At 39.0% G+C, this 25,050-nt stretch overlaps 2 protein-coding genes across 2 annotated transcripts in view; one reads left to right on the top strand and one right to left on the bottom strand.

The window, feature by feature from the left end:
• LOC145978361 (carbonic anhydrase 2-like) overlaps positions 1-3,425 on the top strand; it is a 48,299-nt gene extending 44,874 nt beyond the window's left edge. Inside the window, exon 8 of the mRNA XM_083110960.1 lies at positions 282-3,425. Coding sequence (XP_082967086.1) covers positions 282-386 — 105 coding nt within the window. The 3' untranslated portion in view covers positions 387-3,425. The remainder of the gene's footprint in view (positions 1-281) is intronic.
• Positions 3,426-5,026: 1,601 nt separating this feature from the next.
• Positions 5,027-25,050, bottom strand: part of LOC145978362 (carbonic anhydrase 2-like) — a 78,558-nt gene continuing 58,534 nt past the window's right edge. Inside the window, exons 6-8 of the mRNA XM_083110962.1 lie at positions 24,484-24,589; positions 23,330-23,554; positions 5,027-5,371 (exon numbers count right to left, since the gene is read on the bottom strand). Of these exons, the coding sequence (XP_082967088.1) occupies positions 5,264-5,371; positions 23,330-23,554; positions 24,484-24,589 (439 nt within the window). The 3' untranslated portion in view covers positions 5,027-5,263. The remainder of the gene's footprint in view (positions 5,372-23,329; positions 23,555-24,483; positions 24,590-25,050) is intronic.

The following is a 25,050-nucleotide window of genomic DNA, read 5'->3' as shown; positions in this document are numbered from 1 at the left end:
ATCCCCACATTAATTTACCAGTTCAAATAACACAAAAGGATATTAAAACCAGTTTCAAAACTTGTGAATTATAGTTAAATATGAAAGAAGTTGGTAAAAACCTCATTTACTAACATTTAGAAACCCGAAAATTGTTTCTTTTTTAAAAAAATAAGCATTCGAAAAGACTAATAGAAAGTACAGTTGTGTGTGCTAAATATTTGCATAAGTGAAAGATGGTTTTTGAAATGATACAAATATTAAAAATAGGTCTTAATAAATATGTATATTATTTTGTGCAGGTGAGTCAATTTCGCAACTTGAAGAGCCACCAAGGGGAAAAAGTGCTTCATAACTTCAGACCACTGCAGAAACTTAATGGAAGGACAGTCGTTCAAATTCGATGACTAAAATCATTTTGTGAAATTGTGATAGATGAAAAACAAAAGTGTTTATTTTCTGAGTAAATTTGCTTCTTATCTCTTGTGTAGGGTTACCAGATCGCTGTAAGGGAAATGTAGGACATGTAGGACGCAACACATTGTCAATAAATAATACATATTTCTATAGAACACATTAGGAAGTAGTTGAAAAATGATACTTTTCAGTTTTTAAAAAAAAATTTTCCCAACGAATGTTTAAATGCAAAATTTCAAAACTTGCAATCATACTAATCAATGCACCTTTTACTACTTGATTTAATTGGTACTTCTCAGAGGAGACAATTTTTATCAAAATTTCAGGTTTAGTCAAACTATATATTGATGTTAGAGTGGACAGTCAAACTCAATGAAATTATAGGGACCAATACCAAACATATTGTTGACTTTATGAAAAAAAATATTATCTCGTGAGTCTGTTGTGCTGATGGTAATGAAAGTACTCTCTCAACATTTGAATTATGACCTGTAATGGTCATATTCAGCAATTACTGTAATTTAAAATGGTTTCATCTTGGGTAGTTTTCAGTTCAATAACAGGGTGTCTAAATAATACATTCAAAAATCTTGACTTTTTCTGGACTTTTCTAGATCCTACTTTGGTAAAGTTTGAAATTAGTAATTAAGAAAATAAATATTTATTTAATGAAAATCCCTACCAAAGGGTCAGTTAAGATGAAAACTGAAGCTGAATTTAAAAAGAAAATTACATCTGCTATTTCGTATTAATGCATCCTGAACTGTGTTTGGCAGACAAGCATGGCTTTGGCGTCTGGACTCACAGCCAGTAAAATCTTATGTGGGGCTTGTGTCGGTTGTCCCTATATGTATATGACTATCCATTCATCCATCTTATCTTACCATCATTCATCCTCATCTTCGCGATTAGCCAATTGGACAGAAAAAATTGAAGTAAAATAAACAAAATCAACCAATCAATAGCAAAAATTCTTGACTGGAAGAATAATTTCTTGCCTTTTTATTGACTTCTTGACCTACTTGTTGATTTCTTTACTTTTTGACTTGACACCCTGAATAACTTTGTTCTCTATACTCCTGCTTTACAATCAAATTATATTGAATATTGAATAAGAATGGGCAACACCTTGTTCCATCAGTATAAACCCTAAGGCAAGAAATTCTGCTCAGGCATTGAACAGTGACGTTATCAGTAAGTGGTCCAAAGACTTTGTTCATTAATTGCTTCCGTTTTCCCGTTTGTTTAATAGCAGGACAAACTTTATTCTTTTTGTGCAATGACTGAATCAAAATAAATTTCACTATTGAGTTTGGAAGCGCAGTCCATAAACTTGTAATTTGCTTGACTTTTTCTGTTATGTATTTTCCTAATTAATATTATGTGACGCTCAAAATTTAGGACATTTATGATATTTTTCAAATTCCTCCCGAACGCCAGACATAAGGCTAAAATGTAGGACATGTCCGGGAAAATCCGGACGTCTGGTAACCCTACTCTTGTGGTAATAGTATATACAGGATAGTACAGACACACACTGCCAAACTTTGAGTGTGTAGAAGGCATAATAGGCAAATACAGTTTCTTATCATTTTTTCTTGTTGGTGACTCGTTTTAGTTACACAAGCCCCAATTTCTTTTTATCATGTATATATGCAACCTTTTTGCTTGCCACTGATATATATCTTCCTTTCTTTCTTTCTTTTTATTACATAATCTACAAAATGTAATAATACATTGTTACAACAATAATGTTCAGAAGTAACAAGTTACTTGTAATGCAGTTACAAATAATGATTACTTTTTAAGTAATGGTAACTGTAACTCTGTTACTTTTTAAAATGAATAACTGTAAGTGCTTTATATTGGTGTTTGTCAAGTAATGAATTTCAAATCAATAGTTTATTTTCTTAGTTTTTGTGTGGAAGGAAATTTAGGATTACTTTGAATTTTGTTAATTTTATAGTGCCATACATAAAGGTATGATGTTAATTAATTTCATGAAAATTAATTTTGCTTTCAGATTGTTATCAGTGAAAAAGAGAACTACCTATTCATAAAATAAATATGTTATGAGAGTAATTTGCTTCTGAAAATAACTCAGTTCATTCCAAGCCTTACCTCTGTAACTTTCTAGTATCTGCATTGTAATATTTACTTATCATTCAACAATGATATGATATGATTTATTTCCATCCACTTGATCATATAAGTACAAATAGCTCTATGATATGCACTGAAGAAAGATTTCACAAACTTTTTCTAAAACTATTCACATTTCAGAGGGCAAGCCTTGTATTGATTGGATTCGCAGTCTCTCTCATACTAAATACTTTGTCACTTTTCCAACAGAAATTAAAATTGCCATTTCAAACATGAATTTGTGGTACTTGGTTGCACACATACAGGATAAAAATAATCTTTTAAAAATTTTCTATCTAAGACCTTCAAGAGAAGAGCACCAAGGAAAGATATTCTGAACATATTGTGAAAGTTTGTTGGTTATGTAGAGAACACAAAGAACAAAAGACATTACATGTCACAGGATTTGGAAGTTTTGGGGAAAAAAACTACAAATAAATATTGTATTATAGTGTTAGATATGTCCATATTCTGTATTTTTATTTTATGGTTGCATACATACTTTTCAGTTTGTAATGGATGAAGTACGCGTATTTCCATTTTAATTTAGTGAGAGAAAAATCCAACGTGATACTCAGAAGACTAAGAAATTTGGACAATGGAAGAAAAGCTCATGTAATTTTGCAGCTTTTAGAAAATATATTTTTGTGTATTTAAAAAGGTAGTATTTGGATGTCCTGTGAGTTATAAAAAAAACGTTCATTTATTTCACTGAAGTAAGATGAATAATCCTTGTTATTAGAAACAGGCACACTAAAAGAAGAAATGTACATTCCTTCTTTTATGATTATAAAATCACAAATCAATGTGTACAATGGAAGTTTTTTCTTACTAATTTTGTGTGGAATAGGGCATAATAAGACTATGACCCATATTTAGTAAGTTCTTGGATTTCTTCTAGTTTTCGCTGTTTCTGAAAAGGAATGTGAGGAATTGTTGGTTGAGAGCCACAGTGTCCTGACTGCTAAACAGGAGATCCAGGTTTGATTCCTGGTGTGGATAATTTCAGATGAGAATGTCTTACAACAATGTCCTTGCATGGAGAAGCTCCGAGATTCACTCAACATCTTGGGTACCTGGGGCCAACCTCAGGTTGGCTACAAGCACATGTTTTCTCTATTTCAACTCACGTATCACCGCCTCTCACCACCCATACACAAGTATATTAACAATATAAAGGGTCTGTGTGATTCCAATGTATCCAAAACTTCTAATTTGATTTGATTTGATTTAGTTTATTTTACTTCGCGTTTTGTGCCTCTTGGCTAATTTGCAAAGATGGGGATGAGTGATGAAATGATGAAATTGATGAATGGACATTCACAAACAACCAAGCCCAACCGGGATTCGAACCCGGGACCCTTGGCGTCGCAGCGCGATGTGCTAACCACTCGGCCACAGGGTCAGGCCCAAAACTTCTAAGTCAATTCAATTAAACGGTATATATATATATTTAAAATATTTAATTTAAGGTGTGAAGTTTACATTTGGCATTCCACATACTCAGAGATAGAATCAAAATACATTTACATTCACAAATGTTACGGTTTATATTCTAATCTACGAAACATTGTTAATTGTGTAGAAATTTCAGACTAAAATTTACCTAATAATCTTCAAGATATCTTCCGTCTGTCCGATATTGTTCTGCAAAGGACACTAACAAAGTAAAAGGGTTTAGAGAATTCTGTTTTATTTTCCACACAGCTTTCTTTTCCTTCCTCGATAAAAATAAAAATTAAAGTGTGAAAAACTTGCCTTAGGTCATTTATAAATATGTATAAATTGAATGGGATTTGGATTAATAAAAGTTGCAATTTCTCCGGAGGAAAAATCAAGCAGAGTTCATTCATAATTCCCGGAGCCAATAATCCATGCAGAATTCCCAGAATTCAAGGAATTCCCAGCAAGTAGCCACCCTGAACCTGGAAAGGGGGCGAGGGTAGATACAGCTGAAGCATGGTGCTGATCACATAACCTCTACATATGTCCCAACATTGTGAATAAATGACGCCCTACTTCAACAGTTTCCATTATGCCTTTCTGGCATGTTACAATGTGTAGGGAGTACCTTTTACCTCAGGAATTGTTGATTCTGCAAGTTAATTCTATGTGGATACATCTTCACAAATGTTAAAAATTCATTACTCTCTATAAGTACACACACACACTGCAAAATCAAAGTAAAAAGTATGCATATTGTGTAAAGTCCTCCCATTTGATAAAAACAGCATTGGAATTGAAATTACAAAGATTTCTTTCAAAAACTCCGAATTTACTATTGTAGCTGATAGGAAGCTGACGTGAGATTCCGTAAGCAGCAAAAGATGGTGATGTCGTCCACATAGATGAGACCATGTACAGGGGCAGAATGTTTGCCATAACACTATTCACTGCTATGGCAAACAGAGCCGCACTAAGTAAATTTCTTGTCAAAAGAAACAATTTCATTTTTATTTTTTGTGTTAGGTAAACTAAACCAATCATATCTTTAAAATGTTATATTTTGAGACACTTAAATTACATATTTTCATTGGCAAAACAAACACTGTAAGTGATCTTTGTCTATGTTTATGCACAATAACCTATCTGTCAATGGTTTACATTCATTATATAAAAAAATACATGCAAATACTATAATCTAACAGTTTTTGGTTGCAGCATAGTGTTATATAACTTAAGATGATAAAACAGTGTGAGATACATAATGTGAAATGAACATATTTTATTGCAGTATGCAATTAATCCTCCGACCATTTAATTTCTGCACAGGTCTGTAATTTGCAGGCAGTGCCTGTCCATCTTCTGTCCTTATTGTACGGAATTGTGCCAACTGAAAAAGGGATTACATGTTTTTAGGAAAATGCACAGCATGCAATCAGCAACTATTCTAGGAAATAAATCTACAGAGGCAAAGCATCATAAGAGGCCCAGAGGCTGAGCTTACCCTATTATATTTGTCTATTATGGATTATTTTATTACTTATAATTTCATTAAACAATGCTTAATAAAAGAAAACTGAAATTCTACGATAATTACCGCAAATTTCCATGCCTGCCTTGTACTCGATCCCTCTGAGAGGGCCTCAGCTGATCCCATAACATCCTGTGCGATTCATGAAGGAAAGTATAATTTCAGGAGCACGCACGCCTGCAAGGGGCAAGATGAGGCCGGCCTCCACTTTCCAAAGAGTGTCGATGGTGTACAAGTGCATGGAAGCGCAGAGCTTGTTGAAGCTGCATTTTCATGGGAGATTTAGAGAGGGCCAAACGCGGGACACACCCAGATGCTAACACTTTGACCAAATGGATTGCTAACAGCTCAAAACCTGGTCTCCTAACCTTTCAATGTAGACATTATTAGAATTCTATCTGAAAGTAATGAATGTAAGTTGGTTACCAGTGTTAAGTTTGGTGCTTTCAGCTTTTGTGAGATACCATTTTTCATGAAGTGTTAGTAGCTGAATGTGCCCTGCACCAGAGTGAAAGTATTTTATTACTTTGAGGAGGGAAAAATATTAATTGCCATAATCCATGATGATATTGAAGCATTCATTTAATGGTTAGTAACATAACACTGAAAATGCGCTACTTTAAAAGGGACTGAAGTACAAATGCAAAAACATATTGAGAAAATCCATATTTCTGAAAGTTTCTGATCAATGTGTTACACGGAAAGTTGCCCATGTTCACAGCATTTCATCATTTTATAAATCCTATTATAATTTGAGCATAAACATCACATACTAAAGAAGAATTCATGAATGAAAGAGTTCATAATATTATTTTACTTGGCTTTTATGCATTTTTGGTTAATCATAAAGATGAGGATGAGCGATGATATGATAACATTGATAAAGGGACAAAGAACACCTATGCCCAGGTGGTGAGTTGAACCTGGGACCCGAGTCATCGTAGCATGCTGTGCTAACCAAGCTGCCTTGGAAGTCAGAATTAAAAATAAATAAATAGTAAGAGACAATCATGTGACATCCATATATTTAATGCTAGAAACATTCAAGAGTAGCATGAGTAACAAATATTTTTTACAAGAAGCTTCAATAAGAAAAAAATGTAATAACATTTCTAAAGTGCCGAGCATTACCTCTTGCAATCTTTTAGCGCTACATAACCTTTGCTGAAAATTGCTAGTGTAAATTAATTAAAACAAAAAATTTAATTAAAATTAAAACAGTGTTCAAGGGCTAGGGCCTGCCAGAGTGGCTTTTTCATTGGGTCAGAGCATCGAGTCCCATTGCTGCTGTTTTCTGGTTTTCGAGACCAAAACATCTCCATTTAATTAACAAGGTTGTTAAAAGTCCACTTCATTCTCAGATATGCTAATCGAGACTAGACTAAAGTGGAATCGAACCATCTACTCCTTGAATTACAAGGCAACAGTGTTAATCACTACACTATCCTTTCTTTTCAATTCCTGTCCAGGCTTATTTCAAACAGCAGTCGATGAGAATCAGGCAATATGGTATCTGTTATTTTCTACGGGCTATATTTTTCATATTTTAACACATAAAAATTGCTGCTGCTAAAAAAATCACAACCATAACAACATTAACTCATCCCCCCACCCTCTTTCTCAATCAATATGTCTGTACCTACCCTTCCAGTGACACAATGCTTTGCTACTGTAGTCACTTATGGTCCCCAGGCCCGTAGCTAGAGGGGGCAGGGGGGGGGGGGGCAACTGCCCCCCCTGAGAGCCTGCTCTGCCCCCCCTGTGAGAAATACACAACACATTCCTACCTGGAATTCTCACTGCTCTTTACAATATTATATCCCCTTTTACTCTAGCAACATAACAGACATTTATTGATTTTATGATTTATGAACGTGTGTGGGATTCCGTATAATGTATCAGTATTGAGGGGGGGGGGAATTACCTTCCACATTCAGATTTCGGGAAATGATCTCGCAATTTTAAGTATCTAGAACAGTTGTGACATTTTGAGAAGTCTTGTATTAAAGGTGCCTAATGTGTTTGAATGTTTTTCTTGGATGTGTTGCTATGAAGTTTGAACTGGATAATTTTTTGTTTCTCCAGCCCACCGTTTGGTAATAGCGACTCATGTGATAGAGAGAGGGGAGTGGATATATATATTTTTACTTAGCGTTGCTTTTCTACCACATCTAGCTAATCGTGACAATGAGTGATGACGTGAAATTGATGAAGACACACACACACACACACACACACACACACAGTGATGCAACCCCAGGGGGCAGGGGCATTGTCCCTCCTCCAATCTTGAACGGATGCCCATCTAGGGGGGGGGGGGCAAACATTGAAGTAAAGAAACATGACTAGCAGAATCTAAGGATAGCAGGACAAATGGATACTCAAAATGAAATTAATTTTCAAGTGTTTCTTGAATTTTTCTTCCAGACGGTTAAAGGCACTTGCAGGAGGCACAGAGGGGCAATTGCCCCCTCGATTTTAAATTTTATACAAATGAAAGTACATTTTGTAAAATTTTCTTGATGACACTGTAATCCAAGAAGTCATTGATCAATCAAGTGATTCCTATTTGTTTGTCGGGTGTCAAACACAGTATTTCAACAATACAATATTTTGCAAAATGGTTAACGTAAGCAGTAGGCAAACATTGTCTGTAGTGATGCAAGAGTCTTTCATATGAAGCAAATAGAATCTGTGGTGGAGTAAGGGACCCATGTTTTAATGTTTTAGCAAGTAGGCCTACAAAATATATATTACAAATTTTTACACAATTCATCAAAGTGTAGATAATATGTAACCATTTTTATTTACTTAATTCGATTTTTCTTGCATAACACAACACAATGGTGTTGTTGCATTCTCGTTAGATTCCTTTGTGCGTAAAAATCTTGCATACTGGAAACTAGAGGGAAACATTATGAAGCACGATTTATAAACGTCTTCCTTAATCAGTTCTGCAGAGAAGCTCAAAGCTGTTGGTACATATTAATCGTCTATTAACATTATTGACCTGTAAATATAAAGTAGATACAGTCCCGATTAGCCTATTTATGTTAAACTTTATTTTTATATTCTTTGGTAGTCTGATAGGTCATTATCGAAATGTTGTTATTTCATGTTGTTCGACTTTTTTTGTTTGTTGGAGTTTCAAGATATCACTCATTTCCTGTTACTTATCACTTTTGGAGGAGGGGGCCAAGTGCCTTGCTATATCTGCCAATGCAACACAATATATTACAAATTTGCCCCCTCTAGGATTGACTTCGCCCCCCCCCCCCTACTATGAATTTCTGGCTACGGGCCTGATGGTCCCACAATGGTAGTCTCTTATTTTGCACTAATTGATAGAGTATTATATTGCATTACCAGAGCACTGTGATTTTATGACTTCTGAAATCATAAGTAGAAATTTAATAGTCTTAATTCAGGTAACACATATCCCTTTCATATTCATAAACTAAAGATTAAAATATACAAAAGAGTAACTTCGTCGGTAGTATTACGTGAGTGTGTTTTCCGTACTGTGGCAGTGCAATTTAAGGCTTTGGGCTTGGGCTACGGGGTGCATGCTGGTTCAAGTCTCCTGGAGGAGAAGTGAATTAACTTTCTCCTGAGATTTAGGTAAGTGTATGTCACCTGTGGCAACCCACCATTGTGAAGAAATTGGGGTACTACGAATGAGTAGCATAACCCAGTCACAGAAAACCTACAACTGGTGGTTAGTTGTGCTGACCACACATCACCCCTAACTAGTTTGATGATCTCCCACCTCTGCTGAGGTATGTGAGAGTGAGGCTGGCAGTTGGCAAGTAGGCACAGGGTCTGAAGGACTGTTGCACCATGTTAGTTAGTTAGGTTTTTATTTTTTTTATTGTATATATTATGAGCTCAGGTTACTTGACATGAGAGGGCTAACATATTTGCAGAACTAACTTACTTGTTAGAAATTATTTTAAATAAGAAAATATTCTTCATATCTATATATGTAAGTAGAGTAAATTTGTGCATCTGACCGCAACTCTGATTTCTTGACCAAACGACCACAAAAAGTTGAAAAACTCACTTTCTCTCCCCGTTCCGCGCCTCATTTATTACGCTGACGACGTTTCACGGGCGCAAAAAGGCAGTGATGAGTGAAAGATGAGCTCTCATCTCCTCATCCTCTCATCTTTCTCATTCTCTTTTTATTCTCTCATCTTCCTCTCATCCTCCTCTCATCCTCCCATCTTTCTCTTATTCTCTCATTTTTTTATTTTCTTATTTTCTTATTTTTTGAAAGATGAGTGCATCTTATCGTAATTTTCCAAGTCTGGGACCAAATGTTTATATATCACGACCTACGTAAACCTCTTTTCTTATTCTCTCATTCTCTCATTCTCTTATTTTTTGAAGGGTGAGTGCACTTTATCGTAATTTTCCAAGTTTGGGACCAAATGTTTATATATATCGTGATCTTCGTAAACCTCTCTTCTCATCCTCTTATTCTCTCATCCTCTCATTCTCTCACCCCCTCATTCTCTCTACCTTTAGAATATTGTCGTCAACATTAGAGATGAAGTTGGAGTGCTGGAATCAACGGGGCCAAATGTTTATATATGGTGATCTTCGTAAACCTCTCTCTCGGGGGAAGGATGTGGCATATACACACGCGCGCGCTCTCATCTTCTCATTTTCTTATTCTCTTATTCTCTCATTCTCTCATTCTCTCATTCTCTTATTTTCTCATCTTCTTATTTTTTGAAAGATGAGTGCACCTTATCGTAATTTTCCAAGTCCGGGACCAAATATTTATATATCGTGATCTTCGTAAACTTTTCTCTCGGGGAACGATGTGACACACACACACACACACACACACACACACACACACACACACACACACACACACACACACACACACACGCGCGTGCGTATGCCTCTTATTATTTTCCGTATTGTGACGCAAGCAAACAAATAATAATTGTTGTTTTTTAGAATACCTGGCCCCTATAACCTCGCCAGAGTGCGTGGTAACGGCGAAATCATCACGAGTTTAGATTTGTACTGCGAATGTTGTCAAAAATTTAATCAATGTTGTTTATTCTCGATGCTAGAATCTTACATAAATTATTCTCTAAAAACGAAAATCGATAATCCTATGCCAAGCCCCCAAGGCATTTAAGCAATTTCTAATGTTCGCGTGGATAGCGACGCTCGGTAGAATTTTTCCTGTCCCCTGTGGAGCAATTGTGTTTCGTCGCCCAATGTAACATTTTCATCACGGACCAAACTATCCACAGCAACCCCTCCCCGAACCCATTCACCTTGCATCCTCTTTCGCCCGAAGAGATTCTATTTTTTTTCAGCTTTCCCACGGTTCTGAATGAAGAATCCATCACATCCCCGATAACAATAGAATCAGAGGGGGATGTGGCGGAAGCAAACACAGCAGCATCTTCCGCTTTTTAAGTTTTATACTGGGAATTGTTTGTTTCACACACCACACCCTGACGGGGCGTGGAATAGAGGCCGAGGGGAAATGATCGACAATACATACATGGGTGGAACTATCAACGTCCCGTTTATTGTTATTTGTCCCCCACAGGATATTGTGCGCATCACAAAAGTTTTTTGTTGAAAAAAAATATAGCATGAATAAATGAATCAGTCAACAAGGGTTTTATTTGCTAGAATATTAACTATAGCCCTCATTGTGTTTTCACCAAAGAGAGTCGCGTGGAGTAGGAAGGAAAGAAGGAGAAAAAAAAGGAGTTCCTATATAACGTACCAGTTTCTTCTTTTGTACATCATTATCATAGTGAACGTCAATCGTGGCAGTTCAGTATTTTTTAATTTGTTTGTCTGGCAGTATACATATATATCATCGTGGAAGTTTTAGTGAGCTACAAGTTTTATTTTGAAGTCTCTCTATCTCTCTTGAAAGGTGAACGTCAATCGTGGCAGTTCAGTATTCTTAATTGTTTATCTGGCAGTATACATATATATCATTGTGGACGTTTTAGTGAGCTACAAGTTTTTATTTTGAAGTTTCTCTCTATCTCTCTTGAAAGGTAAGTTTTTATTTTCATGATATATTAATATTTTTGTTTTGCGTCTGACACACACATATTCAGAGGAGCCATAAAAAATTGACACACACTTACATGTCCCATATTTTTAACCTCCTACAACAGTGCACACACACATACATACATACATACTGTTCGCGTCTAATATATATGTGGAAGGAAAAAATGTCGAGCATTTTTTCAATTTTTTTTTCTTCTGTTTCAGTGCGCTTTCCACTACCACCACCACAACCCCCCCAAAAAAATTTCTTTGTATATATATAAATAACAGAGAGAAAAAATGGAACCGCAACCAGGTCCCTCCGGTCTTTGCAAGAAAGTGGCATGTCGCAACTGCGGAATATTAATTTCTAAACCTAACATTGCTAGGCATTTGAAAAAATGTCGTCTACCGGATCATGATGTCCTAGTCCCGCCGGCAAAAAAACCTCGCATTAATAAGCATGAAGACGGTGCTTTGAATAAAAGTGCACGCATCATGACCTATAAATCTGGAAGCGAAAAGTGTGACTCGAGCATCTTCCTCGACAATGTGAAATCTCAGGTAGTCGATAAATTACGTGATTGCCTTGTCAATGTTGCAATTAAAATTCATCTCGTCTTGACCCTGCTGTATGAGAAAGTTGTCTCGTCCGAGTCAAGCACTTTTAGCTTTTACGTAGGGTGTGAAGCCTTACACGATGACAATAACGAGGATCTTGACGAGATAGTGACACGGCTATTTGAGCACTTGACACAAAAACAAGAAGAGTTTGAAGGTAGAGGAAGTGGATGGAGTCCAAACGCAATGTCTCGACCCTATTCTGAAAATCGATTCCGAACTGAAAACGCTGATAAAAAATTATGTCGACGTACCTTCTTACGACAGCGTTCAAAATATACAGTTGAACGTGGATTCGCTTCAAAATGATTTGGCCAAATTACAACAATTTCAATCAAAAAATGAAGATTTGGAAAAATTGAAACTCGAAATCGAAGAACGAACTTCCGCAATAGAAAAGAATTTCTCTGAACTTCAAACTGTGGTGAACGATATAGACGCAGAACGCTTGCATGTCGTCGTTTCCAAATTACAAGAAGAATTCACCAGCACGTTGGAAGAAATTAAATCCAAGTTGCAGACTTTGGAAGATACAATGACGAACCTACCATCGTCGGACGAACTGCAGGTCATCGGTAAAAGTGTCGCGAACATAAAAATTCAACTGGAGGCTTATCAAGATTTCGAACACATTCAAACCACCATCGCTACGCTTCAGGCGTCTCTGGAGTTGATCAACGAAGAAATTAAAAATATTCACGCTGAAGCAAGTGTGTTGACGAGTATTCAGGACACGTTAAGCACAGTTCAGCAGAAGATCCAATATTTGGAAAATTTGAACGTCGAATCCAATCTTCCTCATTTTCATCACGTACTGGACAACATACAGGGTGACTTGGAATCGTTACGAACGAGCGTGCCTTCGAGCGAAGATTTGGAAAAATTGAAAACGGCGGTGACGGCACTATCCGATTCGAGTGACATCAAAAGTTCGTTGAGCGATCTCGAGAGTAAAGTGGCCAATCTCCCTACCTCCAAAGAATTACACGCTTTGAAAAGGAACATATCACGTATGCTGAAACGACTGGAAACGGAAACGACGAACGTGGAACAGATTCGAGACGAACTTGCTTCGCTGGTATCGACGCTACCCACTTCGCAGAGCGTCGCCGACCTTCACACGCAGTTTACAGAGATGCGAAGCATCGTGAACGATCTTACCGAGAAGAGCTCGAAATTGAATCAAGTCGAGAACCTTCAGAACATTGTGGTCAACATCAGAGATCAAGTTGGAGTGCTGGAATCAACGCAGGAATCAACGCTGACCTCTTTCGGTGCCAAGTTGCAAGAACTCAACGAAAGCTACAAGCAGTTGAACGTGGAAGTGAAAATCAAACCGTCATTTTCTACCGTAACGGATACCATAGTCGAACATTTGTTGCCCGTACAAAACACACTGGGTCAGCTTCACAGCAACCTCGTTAGCGTCGACACTAAATTCGCTAAACTGCATTCTCTGCAAGCCATCGAAATCAACAGCGTACCCAATCAACAGAGAATCTCCACCTTCGTCGAAGGTAACAAACTGTACATGCTACATCCTTATCATCCGTACTACAAGTTTCTCCTCGATGGCACGATTCAGATAAACGAATTTTCGTACTGGTCTCACGGCAGAAAAGCTAGCGTTCCCACCATGACTTTGATATCGAATCGTGGTGTCCAGAAAGCAGGAAACATTCCTCTGGCGCGTTGGAACGAAACGCGCAACATATATGAAATACACGAAGACGAAGATCTTACTGTTTTCGACGTGAGTGCCGGCGATAAGCTGATCATTCAAAACACGAGCGAAGTGCCACCCTCTTTGAATCCCATCACGCTGGTGCTTCTTTTGAAACGTAATCTCTAAAAATAATAAAAAATGTCTAGGCAAGCCATCGTCCAAGAATTGCATAAACCTGCACGCCGCAACTACGAACGTTTGGCTGTGGTAACCAAGAGAATCGACGACCTCTGGGAAAGCGACCTCGTCGAAATGAGTAGCGGCAAGTTAAAAAACGTGCATAAATTGAACAAGGGCAACAAGTACCTCCTCACCGTCATAGACACATTTTCGAAATTCGCATGGGCTCTACCTTTGAAGGCAAAAACAGGAACGTGTGTCACGGAAGCATTCAAGACAATTTTTCGCGAAAGCGGCGGCAGACAACCATGGTTTCTGCACACGGACAAAGGGAAGGAATTTTACAATGCCGTATTCCAAAAGTTTATTCAGAAACACAACGTTCAACATTACTCGACCTTCAGTGACGTCAAGGCCAGCATCGTGGAAAGATTCAATCGCACTCTAAAATCGCGCATGTGGTCACGCTTCACGCTTCAGGGAAGCTACAAGTGGGTCACTATTCTTCCGGAACTTGTTAACGACTATAATCACACACGGCACGCAACGATAGGCATGAAGCCAGCTGACGTTACCAGGTCTGACGAGCAACGTTTAATTTCTAGCGTTTACTGTCCAAAGTACACGCCCACGACAAAAAAGGCTAAATACAAAATTGGAGAACAGGTGAGGGTTAGTAAATTGAAGCGAACGTTCGACAGGGGTTTCACACGAAACTGGAGCACCGAACTTTTTACCGTGGTTCGAGTTCTACCCGGGAACCGTCACACGTATATAATAAAGGACAGTGGCGGTGAAATTTTATTGGGGCGCTTCTATGAAGAGGAACTCTCTAAAACTAAATACCCCGACACGTACCTTATTGAAAAAGTTTTGCGCAAGAGAGGCAACAAATTTTTGGTGAAATGGCTGGGACTTCCGGAAACAAGTTGGATCGATTCAAACGAAGTGATTCTATGAGTACGTGGAATGTTGTGAAACGTTTACCTAATTCGGAAAGTCAAACGAAGAAAAAGAACGGCGAATTGCTTCCCGACAGCATCCGCTGTCTGATCGTAGGTCCTTCAGGGTGTGGGAAAACGACACTGCTCGTGGACAATTTTCTCCTCGCACCGAATTGGTTAGATTGGAAGAACAGGCACCTGTACGTGTTCTCGAAAAGTTTGGAGCAATCCAAATACCAGCAACTGATGAAACTGTACGATGGTCTGGACATTGCAACGTTCGCCTCGGAAATAAAACCACTTGACGATTGTCGTGAAAATTCAGTCGTTGTGTTCGACGACGCCATCCTGGAAAATCAAAATGAAATTCGCAACTTTTTCACGCAAGGTCGTCACAAAGGAATGGATTGCTTCTACCTAGCTCAAACGTTTTCCAAAATTCCAAAACAGTTAGTACGCGACAATGCTAATTTCATATGTTTGTTTCGTCAAGATCACACCAACCTCAAGCACGCGTACGATGACTACGTAGGCGGGGACATGAACTACAATCAATTTTCGGAAGGCTGCTCTTCTTGCTGGAACGGTGACGATTTCGGATTCGTGACGATCGACATGACGAGGAAACCCAACGACGGAAAATACAGAAACAAAATCAACGACTTTCTAAACGTTGCAACGTTGTGAGAAACGACGTATATAAATAACGTCATGACGAAACGAAAAATTGAAGACGAAAATCTCAAGCTTCGCGATTACCTCGCGAAACGCTTCAAAGGCTGGAAATCCGAGAATCGCGGATTCTACGAAGAGAAGAAACGTCAGGATCAACCTGTGATCGATGCCATCAGCGGTCTAGGTAAAGAAATTAAAAGTGTCACGGAACAAAATAAAAATTTGATTAATGAACTCGTACCGCTCGCAGCTAAAAGTTATGCTGTACCCACGCCCATTTCAAGCATTCCTTCGACGCCGTTCGAACTGAAGGATGCACCGGCACGACGTCGAGCCATTGGTAGCACGTCGTCTTCGGATAAAATCGAGTTGGGACCTTTGGCACGAGACTACCTGAGCACGGGGAAATTCGACAAGGATGAAGTGTTCGGATTGTATCCCAGCATGGAAACCAACGAAGGCGGCGGTGTGGTGTGGAAGATTGGGAAATCGAAGGTAACCTTCGAAGGCAACGACATTAAAGTCAATTTAGGCGACAAGGATAGTTGGACCAGGTATCCGGGTACGGTGGGACTGTGGGAACTCGTCGCCAAAAAGCAGCCGAAAGATTACACCGACGAAGATTACCAAAGTTACAAGGAAATTCTGATCATGACGGATGCCTTGTACCAGAACAACGACGCCTCGCAGAATAGGGTGAAATCGAGCAGCGGCGAGAAGTACAGGAATCTCATCAAACCGATTTGGAACCAGGTTAAAACAGGCAGCGGCGTCAAACGCTACAACACGTTACCCAAAGAATTCGTTTGGGTGGACGACGTTAGGAAACTCGTGGACCGATTGTTGGTGATAGCCGGCGAAGAGAATGCAGGCAACCATAATTTCTACAACGAGAAGGTTGGCATCGTGGACATGATCAGCACGAAACTTTCCAACTTCATCGTGAACGATGACAAGGGCATAGGTTACCTGATCAAAATCATCAACACGCTGCCTCCGAAATTTTGGAACGTGGCCGAAGGAAAGGGGCTTGTGAACGACATCATCAACAAGTTACCTTTCGAGATGCATTTACCTGGCTACCAGTACTGCGGACCGGGTACCAAACTCGAGAAAAGATTGGAGAGAGGAGACAAGGGTGTGAATCCGTTGGACGCGGCATGCAAAGATCACGACATCGCCTACAACACCACGCAGACGGATCTGGATGCACGTCACGAAGCAGACAGAAAGTTAGAGCACGCAGCTTTCGAAAGGTTCGTGAGCAGAGACGCATCGCTGGGTGAACGGGTCGCCGCACTAGGCACCACCATCGCCATGAACACGAAACAAAAATTGGGGTGGGGTATATAAATAACATACCGTAAAAAATAAACATGTCTCGTATAACTGATTTGCCACCCGAGCTACTATCTAAAATATTCAAAAAGATAGTAAACGGAGATGTTAATAAACTTCTAATCATAGCAAGAACAACGCCGGAATTTCGCATCCCTTGTGAAATGGTTCTCAAGAACCATCTTCGGGAGATCAGCGGCCTTAGGTGTGGTGATCTCAACATTCTGCTTTCGGCCGCGGGGGAGAAATTGAACGATAGGTCGGACGAACTGTACGAGGCAAGGCAGGGAAGAAGACGGTATACTGATGATTGGTACAAGTCTATGCAGGAGACGGAAGATATCACTACGCACATCCTCGCGTTTTCCGAAGCACGAACTTTCTTCCTCTGTTAAAAAAATAATAATATATATACGTGTCAAAAAAAACTTGATATATAAATAACACACATCGTGAAAAAAAATAATCTTCGGTATATATAAATAACACACATCGTGAAAAACAATTAAATTTCTCTAACACACACACTGAAATTTTTCTCTTCTTCGATATGACAACTGAAAAAATGAGTGATCTCCAAGCATTAAAACAAATGCTAAATTTGTCAGTCGAGTATGTAAAAATTCGGGAATTGGAAGTCGACAAATCTTACACGATAACTTCCGGTTCAATCGTTTCTACCCAGTATGGCCCCAAGGTACGCCTGTTGCTCAACGCACAATACAGTTTATTTTTACCAGATCGATATGTTAATATGTTATCGGACGAGAAGCTATCTATTTTAATCGAGAACAAAACTCGAATCGTGTACAAGGGGACAAAGGAACTTTTTGGCAAGAAAACAAAGCACGTAATAGAATTTGTGTAGCGACTGCGGGGCCGTGAAAAAAAATCTTAGAATATTTATATATAAATAACATACCGTAAAAAAACTACACAAGAAAAAATCTCAGAATATATATAAATAACATACCGTGAAAATAACACATAGAGCATCAACATGAAGCCCAAGGGTGTCGTGTACCAGATACCATACTCCAATCTTAAAAATCTAGGTGCCCTCGATGGGTTACTCACCAAGAAACAACGCGAGAAAAAACGTTCTTGCTTGTCGAAAGGACACGGAATGAAATTGCTGCTCAGCACACCTCAATTGAAAAGGTTGCAGCGTTCGCGGAAACAGCAAAAGATCGGAGGTTTCATATTCAGCATCCCGGCCATCCTGGCAGCATTGGGGGCCGTTGGAAGTTTGGCCGGTGGAAGTGCCGCCATTGCGAAAACCGTCATCGACTCGAAGAAGAACAAGGCCGAGTTGGAAGAACAGAAACGTCACAACCTGGCCATGGAGAAGAAGGGGAAAGGTATAACCAAAAAGCAAAAAAGCAACCTCGATGCTTTGAAGAAATATAAAAAAAAGAAACAGAAGCACTCACCAACCGAGACATTGAATCTCTGATCGAACCGTTACAAATCAAACACTTCAGAGGAGTTTTCATGTCCGACTCGTTACCTTCAAGCGTGAAAAGAAGAGAATGTGGAGTAGTCAACTTGGACGGTCAAGAAAATCCAGGCACGCATTGGATATGTTACCACAAAAATGATGATAAAGCATTCGTTTTCGATTCTTTCGGAGGTGTTCCACCTACAAATTTAATTCATTATCTGAAAACGAGCAAAACCTCTATATACTACAACGACGAACGCATTCAAGATTTCGGAGACGTGAACTGCGGTCATCTCTGCCTCTCCGTGCTCGCGTTTCTCTCTAAAATAAATAACCCTACGGTCGAAGATTTCCAGAAAGTACTGTGGAACCTCAAACAGCATCACTAGGATGGGCGTGTTCCATCTCACGAGCGAATCTTCAATCTTGAAACTCACGCTGCACGACGACATTGTCTATCCTAAATCCGTGGCTCTACGTGCATTCTACAGCATGTACCTCATACCTAATGTTACGCAGCACAACAACAAAATTAGCGTCGGAAGCGAACACATCGTCGTCACGCCAGGACAATACAATCTTTCCACTTTGCAAGCTCAGTTACCCAAAGGCACATACTTTTCTCAAAATTCGGTCACGCACAGAGTGGAAATCCTGTCGGCGACGGAGACCGTGGACCTGGGCACCATAGGAGAACTTTTAGGTTTCGAGAACAACACAAAACTCGAAGCTGGCATCAAGCACGTAGCAACCAACATTCCTAAATTCTTGGCCATAGAGACTCTGAACGTACACTGCAACGTGGCGGAAGGTATGATTACGAAATCCTCGGACGGATTGTTAGGAAGTCACAAGCAGACGGGAATCATAGCCACTTTCAAACCAAGTTCCGAATTCATGGAACCGATCATCTACACGCCCTCTTCGCCGATCTATTTTCCAGTATGTCGCAACCGCATAGACGACATAGAGTTGGTGGTGACGAACGAGAAAGGAGACGTGGTGGATTTCGCAGGTGCAACAACTACTGCCATCGTGGAGATCAACGTATAATAAATAACCATACATGTAAAATGGAGCAAATCGAAAGTTACGAATTGCAATCTTTCCCTCCCAACCGTCGCACGTTCGCCAATCTCAACGAGGCGAACAGGGAGATCGAATACGACGTTGACGTAGGCGATGGCTTCATTCATCCTCACAGAGCGGACCTCTACCTTCAATTCGACGTGGTGAAGAAAGAAAGCGGAGACACGTTTCCCGCAGCAGCAAACTTGATACTCGTAGACAACTTCGTGCCTCACCTGTTCTCGCAGGTGGAGGTGAGGAAACACAACACCGTCATCGACAGAATAGATTATCCAGGCATCACGTCGACGGCAGTGGGAACATTGAAATTATCCAAAACAGACGCAGCGTACTACCAGGCCGGAGGATTCGAAGCCGGGACCAAAATATCGACGAGAAGTCACACGGTGCTCTTTCCCATGCGTCTGCTTCCAGGATTCTTCTCGGACTACAAGGAGATCATGTGGAAGGGAGGACTGAGAGTCACGTTTCGAAGAGCGGCCAACGACAACGACGCACTAATGCGATACGCTACTTTGGGCCCGGACGGCACCACGCCGATAGCCAACACTTTACCCGAAGCAGCGAAATGCGTCATCCAAAGCATGGAATTGAGAATGCCGGTGGTGGAATACGAAACGAACTACGCCCTCAAGTACAAAGCGGAGATCTTGAAAAGTCCCCAGGTGCTGATTCACTTTCACGGTTACCAGTGCGTGCAGAAGATGGCGTCCGGAAGTCACATGGAATTCGACGTGACGACGCAGTTCAACAACATACAGTTCGACATGCCAGATTTCGTCGTAGTGCTCTTTCAGACCGGGAGGGACAAAAATCAGGAAAAAGATTCCAGCAAATTCGACGACTGCAAGATCAAGAACGTTTATCTAAAGAATGGACGCAATGAAGTGTTCCCGCGCGAGAATTACAATCTTGACGTGACCAAAAACGATTACCTCAAACTTTACGAAGCGTTTTCGGCTTACAAACGCGTGACCGAGGGAAGTGTGGACATGTACTACACGCCCAGCGAATTCAAAGCACGGAGACCCATGACCGTCATCAACACATCTAAGAGAAAGCAGGTGGTGGTCAACGATCGAACCAACATCAAGGTCGTCTGCGAGTTCCACGATGCCTTGCCCGAGGATACCCTATGCAGTGTCATCCTGATTGCAGAGAAGTCCTTCGCCTACGACGTGAAGAATGAGAGGGTCACAGAGCAGTTTTAACAAGTTTTTAACATCTTTTCTTGCATAATAAGAAATTTTCTGCACTAGCACAATCAGTTACAATAGCACAATACGAATTTCACTAGTTCAGATCAGTTACAAATGTCAATTTCATTAGCTATCACCTACAATATCTTTTTTGCACTATAGCACGAGACAATCAGAAAATTTGCACAAAAAAAATTTGTTGTTGTTTTTTACACGTGAAAATTAACAATAAAATTTTTTTTATCGTTTCAGATGCTGTCGAAACATCAAAAACATATACACACACACTAGAAAATAAGCATGCAACTTTATTTGTAACACACACATACATTCTCCATCTTCATCAAGAAAATATTATAATAAACATAATCATTTTTATCTATCTCATAATAAAACTCTATATCAAATAACACTAGAGTCGTTAGTACACGTTGCATGCATTACGGAGGTCCTCTGTAGGGTTTCATGGAAGTTTGGGGGAAAAAAAAAAACACGTGAAACTCTACAGAGGTGCGGTAATCTATAACCGCAGCCATTAGAAAACTTTTACATTTTTGGTTGGGCACCACGCACCCTGGCGAGGTTATAGGGGCCAGGCATCCTAAAAAACAACAATTATTATTTGTTTGTTTGTTTGTGTTACAATACATATGCCTGCGTGCGCGCGCGCGCGTGTGTGTGTGTGTGTGTGTGTGTGTGTGTGTGTGTGTGTGTGTGTGTGTGTGTGTGTGTGTGTGTGTGTGTGTGTGTGTCACATCGTTCCCCGAGAGAAAAGTTTACGAAGATCACGATATATAAATATTTGGTCCCGGACTTGGAAAATTACGATAAGGTGCACTCATCTTTCAAAAAATAAGAAGATGAGAAAATAAGAGAATGAGAGAATGAGAGAATGAGAGAATAAGAGAATAAGAAAATGAGAAGATGAGAGCGCGCGCGTGTGTATATGCCACATCCTTCCCCCGAGAGAGAGGTTTACGAAGATCACCATATATAAACATTTGGCCCCGTTGATTCCAGCACTCCAACTTCATCTCTAATGTTGACGACAATATTCTAAAGGTAGAGAGAATGAGGGGGTGAGAGAATGAGAGGATGAGAGAATAAGAGGATGAGAAGAGAGGTTTACGAAGATCACGATATATATAAACATTTGGTCCCAAACTTGGAAAATTACGATAAAGTGCACTCACCCTTCAAAAAATAAGAGAATGAGAGAATGAGAGAATAAGAAAAGAGGTTTACGTAGGTCGTGATATATAAACATTTGGTCCCAGACTTGGAAAATTACGATAAGATGCACTCATCTTTCAAAAAATAAGAAAATAAGAAAATAAAAAAATGAGAGAATAAGAGAAAGATGGGAGGATGAGAGGAGGATGAGAGGAAGATGAGAGAATAAAAAGAGAATGAGAAAGATGAGAGGATGAGGAGATGAGAGCTCATCTTTCACTCATCACTGCCTTTTTGCGCCCGTGAAACGTCGTCAGCGTAATAAATGAGGCGCGGAACGGGGAGAGAAAGTGAGTTTTTCAACTTTTTGTAGTCGTTTGGTCAAGAAATCAGAGTTGTCGTGGGAGTCACAAATTTATACTACTTATGTAGTTTGTCATTAACAAATAGAGCATATTTATCTGCATTGAAGAAGCTAGACTTACGCTTTTGTAAGTATTAAATTATTACACAATATTCTTTTCAATTTTCCAAATTTTTATTTGTTTTTTTACGGTATGTAAAGAGTTTAGTCAAGTTGCCTCTTTGGTTGCATGTTGCAAGTTATTCTTTACTTTGTAACTATACTGTACAAGACAGGCATGACCCGGGGGTAATTGCAAGCTTAGCCTAAGGGCTACTATGCCCCTAGAAAATATAAACTAAATTGCTGAAGATGAAAAATGTGAAAGCTATAGAGAAATGAAAACATTAACAGAAGACAGGAACAAATAGAGAAATGCTACAAAGTAAGAAGGTTTCATAGTCAACCTTTCCAGCATGAAATTTGTTTGTGTGTGAAGAAAATAAAGGATAATATAAAAACACATTGATATTGTAATTGAAGAAATCATTAATCAAGGATGATTGATTTAGTTTATTTTACTTTGCTTTTTGTGCCACTTTTGACTAATTTGCGAAGATGGGGATGAGTGACGATATGATGAAATTGATGAATGGACACTCGCAAACATCCATGCCCAGGCCAGAATTCGAACCCGGGACCCCCTTGCATCGTAGCACAATGTGCTAACCACTGTGCAATGTAGGTAGGCTCGTTAATCCAGGAATCACTTTTTTATGTGGTGAGTAGCCAACTTCTTTGACCAATAAAAACTGACACAATGCTAACATAATTTGCAAACTTGTCAGCAGGTTATTTTTTCTATCTTATTAATTCTATAGTTTTCTTAACATAAGATGTAAAAATATTAGTTTTGTGAAGGGGGTGGGGGTTATAACCTGGTATTGCTGCATGCCACAGAAAGAATACATGTACAGAACAAAATTTACTAAATTTTTTATACAAAGACAGCTTAATATCTAACTTAGGATTATTAAACTCAGGTTTCTTACTTTTTAAAAACAAATTATTTATAATAATAAAATAGAGAAACTCACCTGCTGTGAGGATATATATAGGGGAGTGAGATAAATAATAAATGTGACCACTTCGCTGCATGGTGGTGTGGTGAGAGATCCTTCATATGTCACATAGTTCTTGCTGAATATTGGTGCTATTTCCTCCATAGAAAAGACAGTAATGTTAGCTCTTTCATCAGTGTTTCTGATTAACCTTATAGAATCCACAACTCTCTGTATATCCAGGTTTACTTGTTTACCAACCTGCAAAATAAAGATGGAAGGAAAATTTTATTATGATCAATTCATTAAAAAGATAAAAATGTTTTTGTTTCAAATTAAAATATTTTTGTTATAAATGTGTTAGGCTAAATTGGTTAATTAAAGCATCACAAAATGGTCTCGAAAGTTATTTGGAAATACTGAAAAACCTGAAAGTCAGGGAATTTGGTTTCACAAAATGAGTGGAAAACCTAGTATTCTAAAGTTATTAATTACAAACATGGTATAATATTTGCATGCACCTTTTATTGAAGGAGTTATATGTGTGAAATAGCTATCAGAATATGCCACACAGAGAAAAATAATTAATTATTGAAAAATTACAAAATGTCTTGGTGCTCAGCCAGGAATTGAACCAGAATCATTTGCTCCATGAAGTGAATCACCAAACAAACCACTGGCACCACCATGACTTAGATCTGGGTGTAGGGTTTTGCATAACCAGACCATAGTACAATGGGATTCACAAATATTGCTCACCAAATTGGCCATGACTATTTTTATTATGTTTCTCTTGCATCCCATGTGATTTTAGGAAATGGATTTTGATGTATGCTGGGAAAGAGCTTGTTTGGGGGGTTTTGTTTCAGTTCTTGAAGCTCTCATTGCATGAAACAGAGAGGATAAATGTAGTGATGGACAAATTGCTTGGCAATACTTATGCATCTCACTGTACAACTTCTTGTTGCCATTAGCCACTTGGAAGTGTATGTAGATCAGCACCACCTCTCAGCAATTTATGGAATTAATTTAAACTGAGATAGCTATTAGTATAATTGATATCATTCAGAAGATTCATATCTTATTAAGAAGGCAGTTGAGGCACAATTTTCACTAATGTGTTAATTGACATTGTGTATGGGAGCACCATCAAGTTGGTATGTTCCATTTGTTCATGAGAGTATACATACCGCAAGGAAATAACCAACAACTGCAATCCCATCAGGTTGCTTCATTGCTTCCTGCAATGAGCCATAATTCTTCTTGTAAAATACAGCATGCATTTCTCCTGCATTCCTGTAGAACAGTATAATAGTTATTGCTCTGACAAAAACATACAAGATGAGATGTATAATGTCTCATTTAGATGTTAAGAAATGTCAACTAAAAGTAATCATATAAAATTATACATAAAAGAGATAGACTGCAGCCAACTGGCAAACTAAATTGGTCAGTCATTTACTTCTCTTTTGCCCTCACATATGTGTAACCTCGGAGTCGTCTGAATCTACATGATGCCTTGCAGTACAGTTTCCACTTTTCCCGCCAGGTGTAAGCTCAAACGTCACTCACACTCTGGGGCACAGTTGCACAGTCCGGAAGCGGAAGATAGAAACCAACCAAATATCAATGATTTCCACCTATTTACTACTACATGTGACTTCTTCTTTTACATGTTTTCTACATACAGTGTTGTTGATAAAATGACCAAGTTGCATTGAGTTTTGCATTGCCTATTTAGTAAACGTTGCCTCTCC

This window comes from Lepisma saccharinum, chromosome 24 (assembly GCF_977018435.1).
Source record: "Lepisma saccharinum chromosome 24, izLepSacc3.1, whole genome shotgun sequence".
Classification (NCBI taxonomy): domain Eukaryota; kingdom Metazoa; phylum Arthropoda; class Insecta; order Zygentoma; family Lepismatidae; genus Lepisma; species Lepisma saccharinum.
The sequence above is the reverse complement of the archived record's forward strand: the minus strand, read 5'-3'. Positions and strand labels throughout refer to the sequence as shown.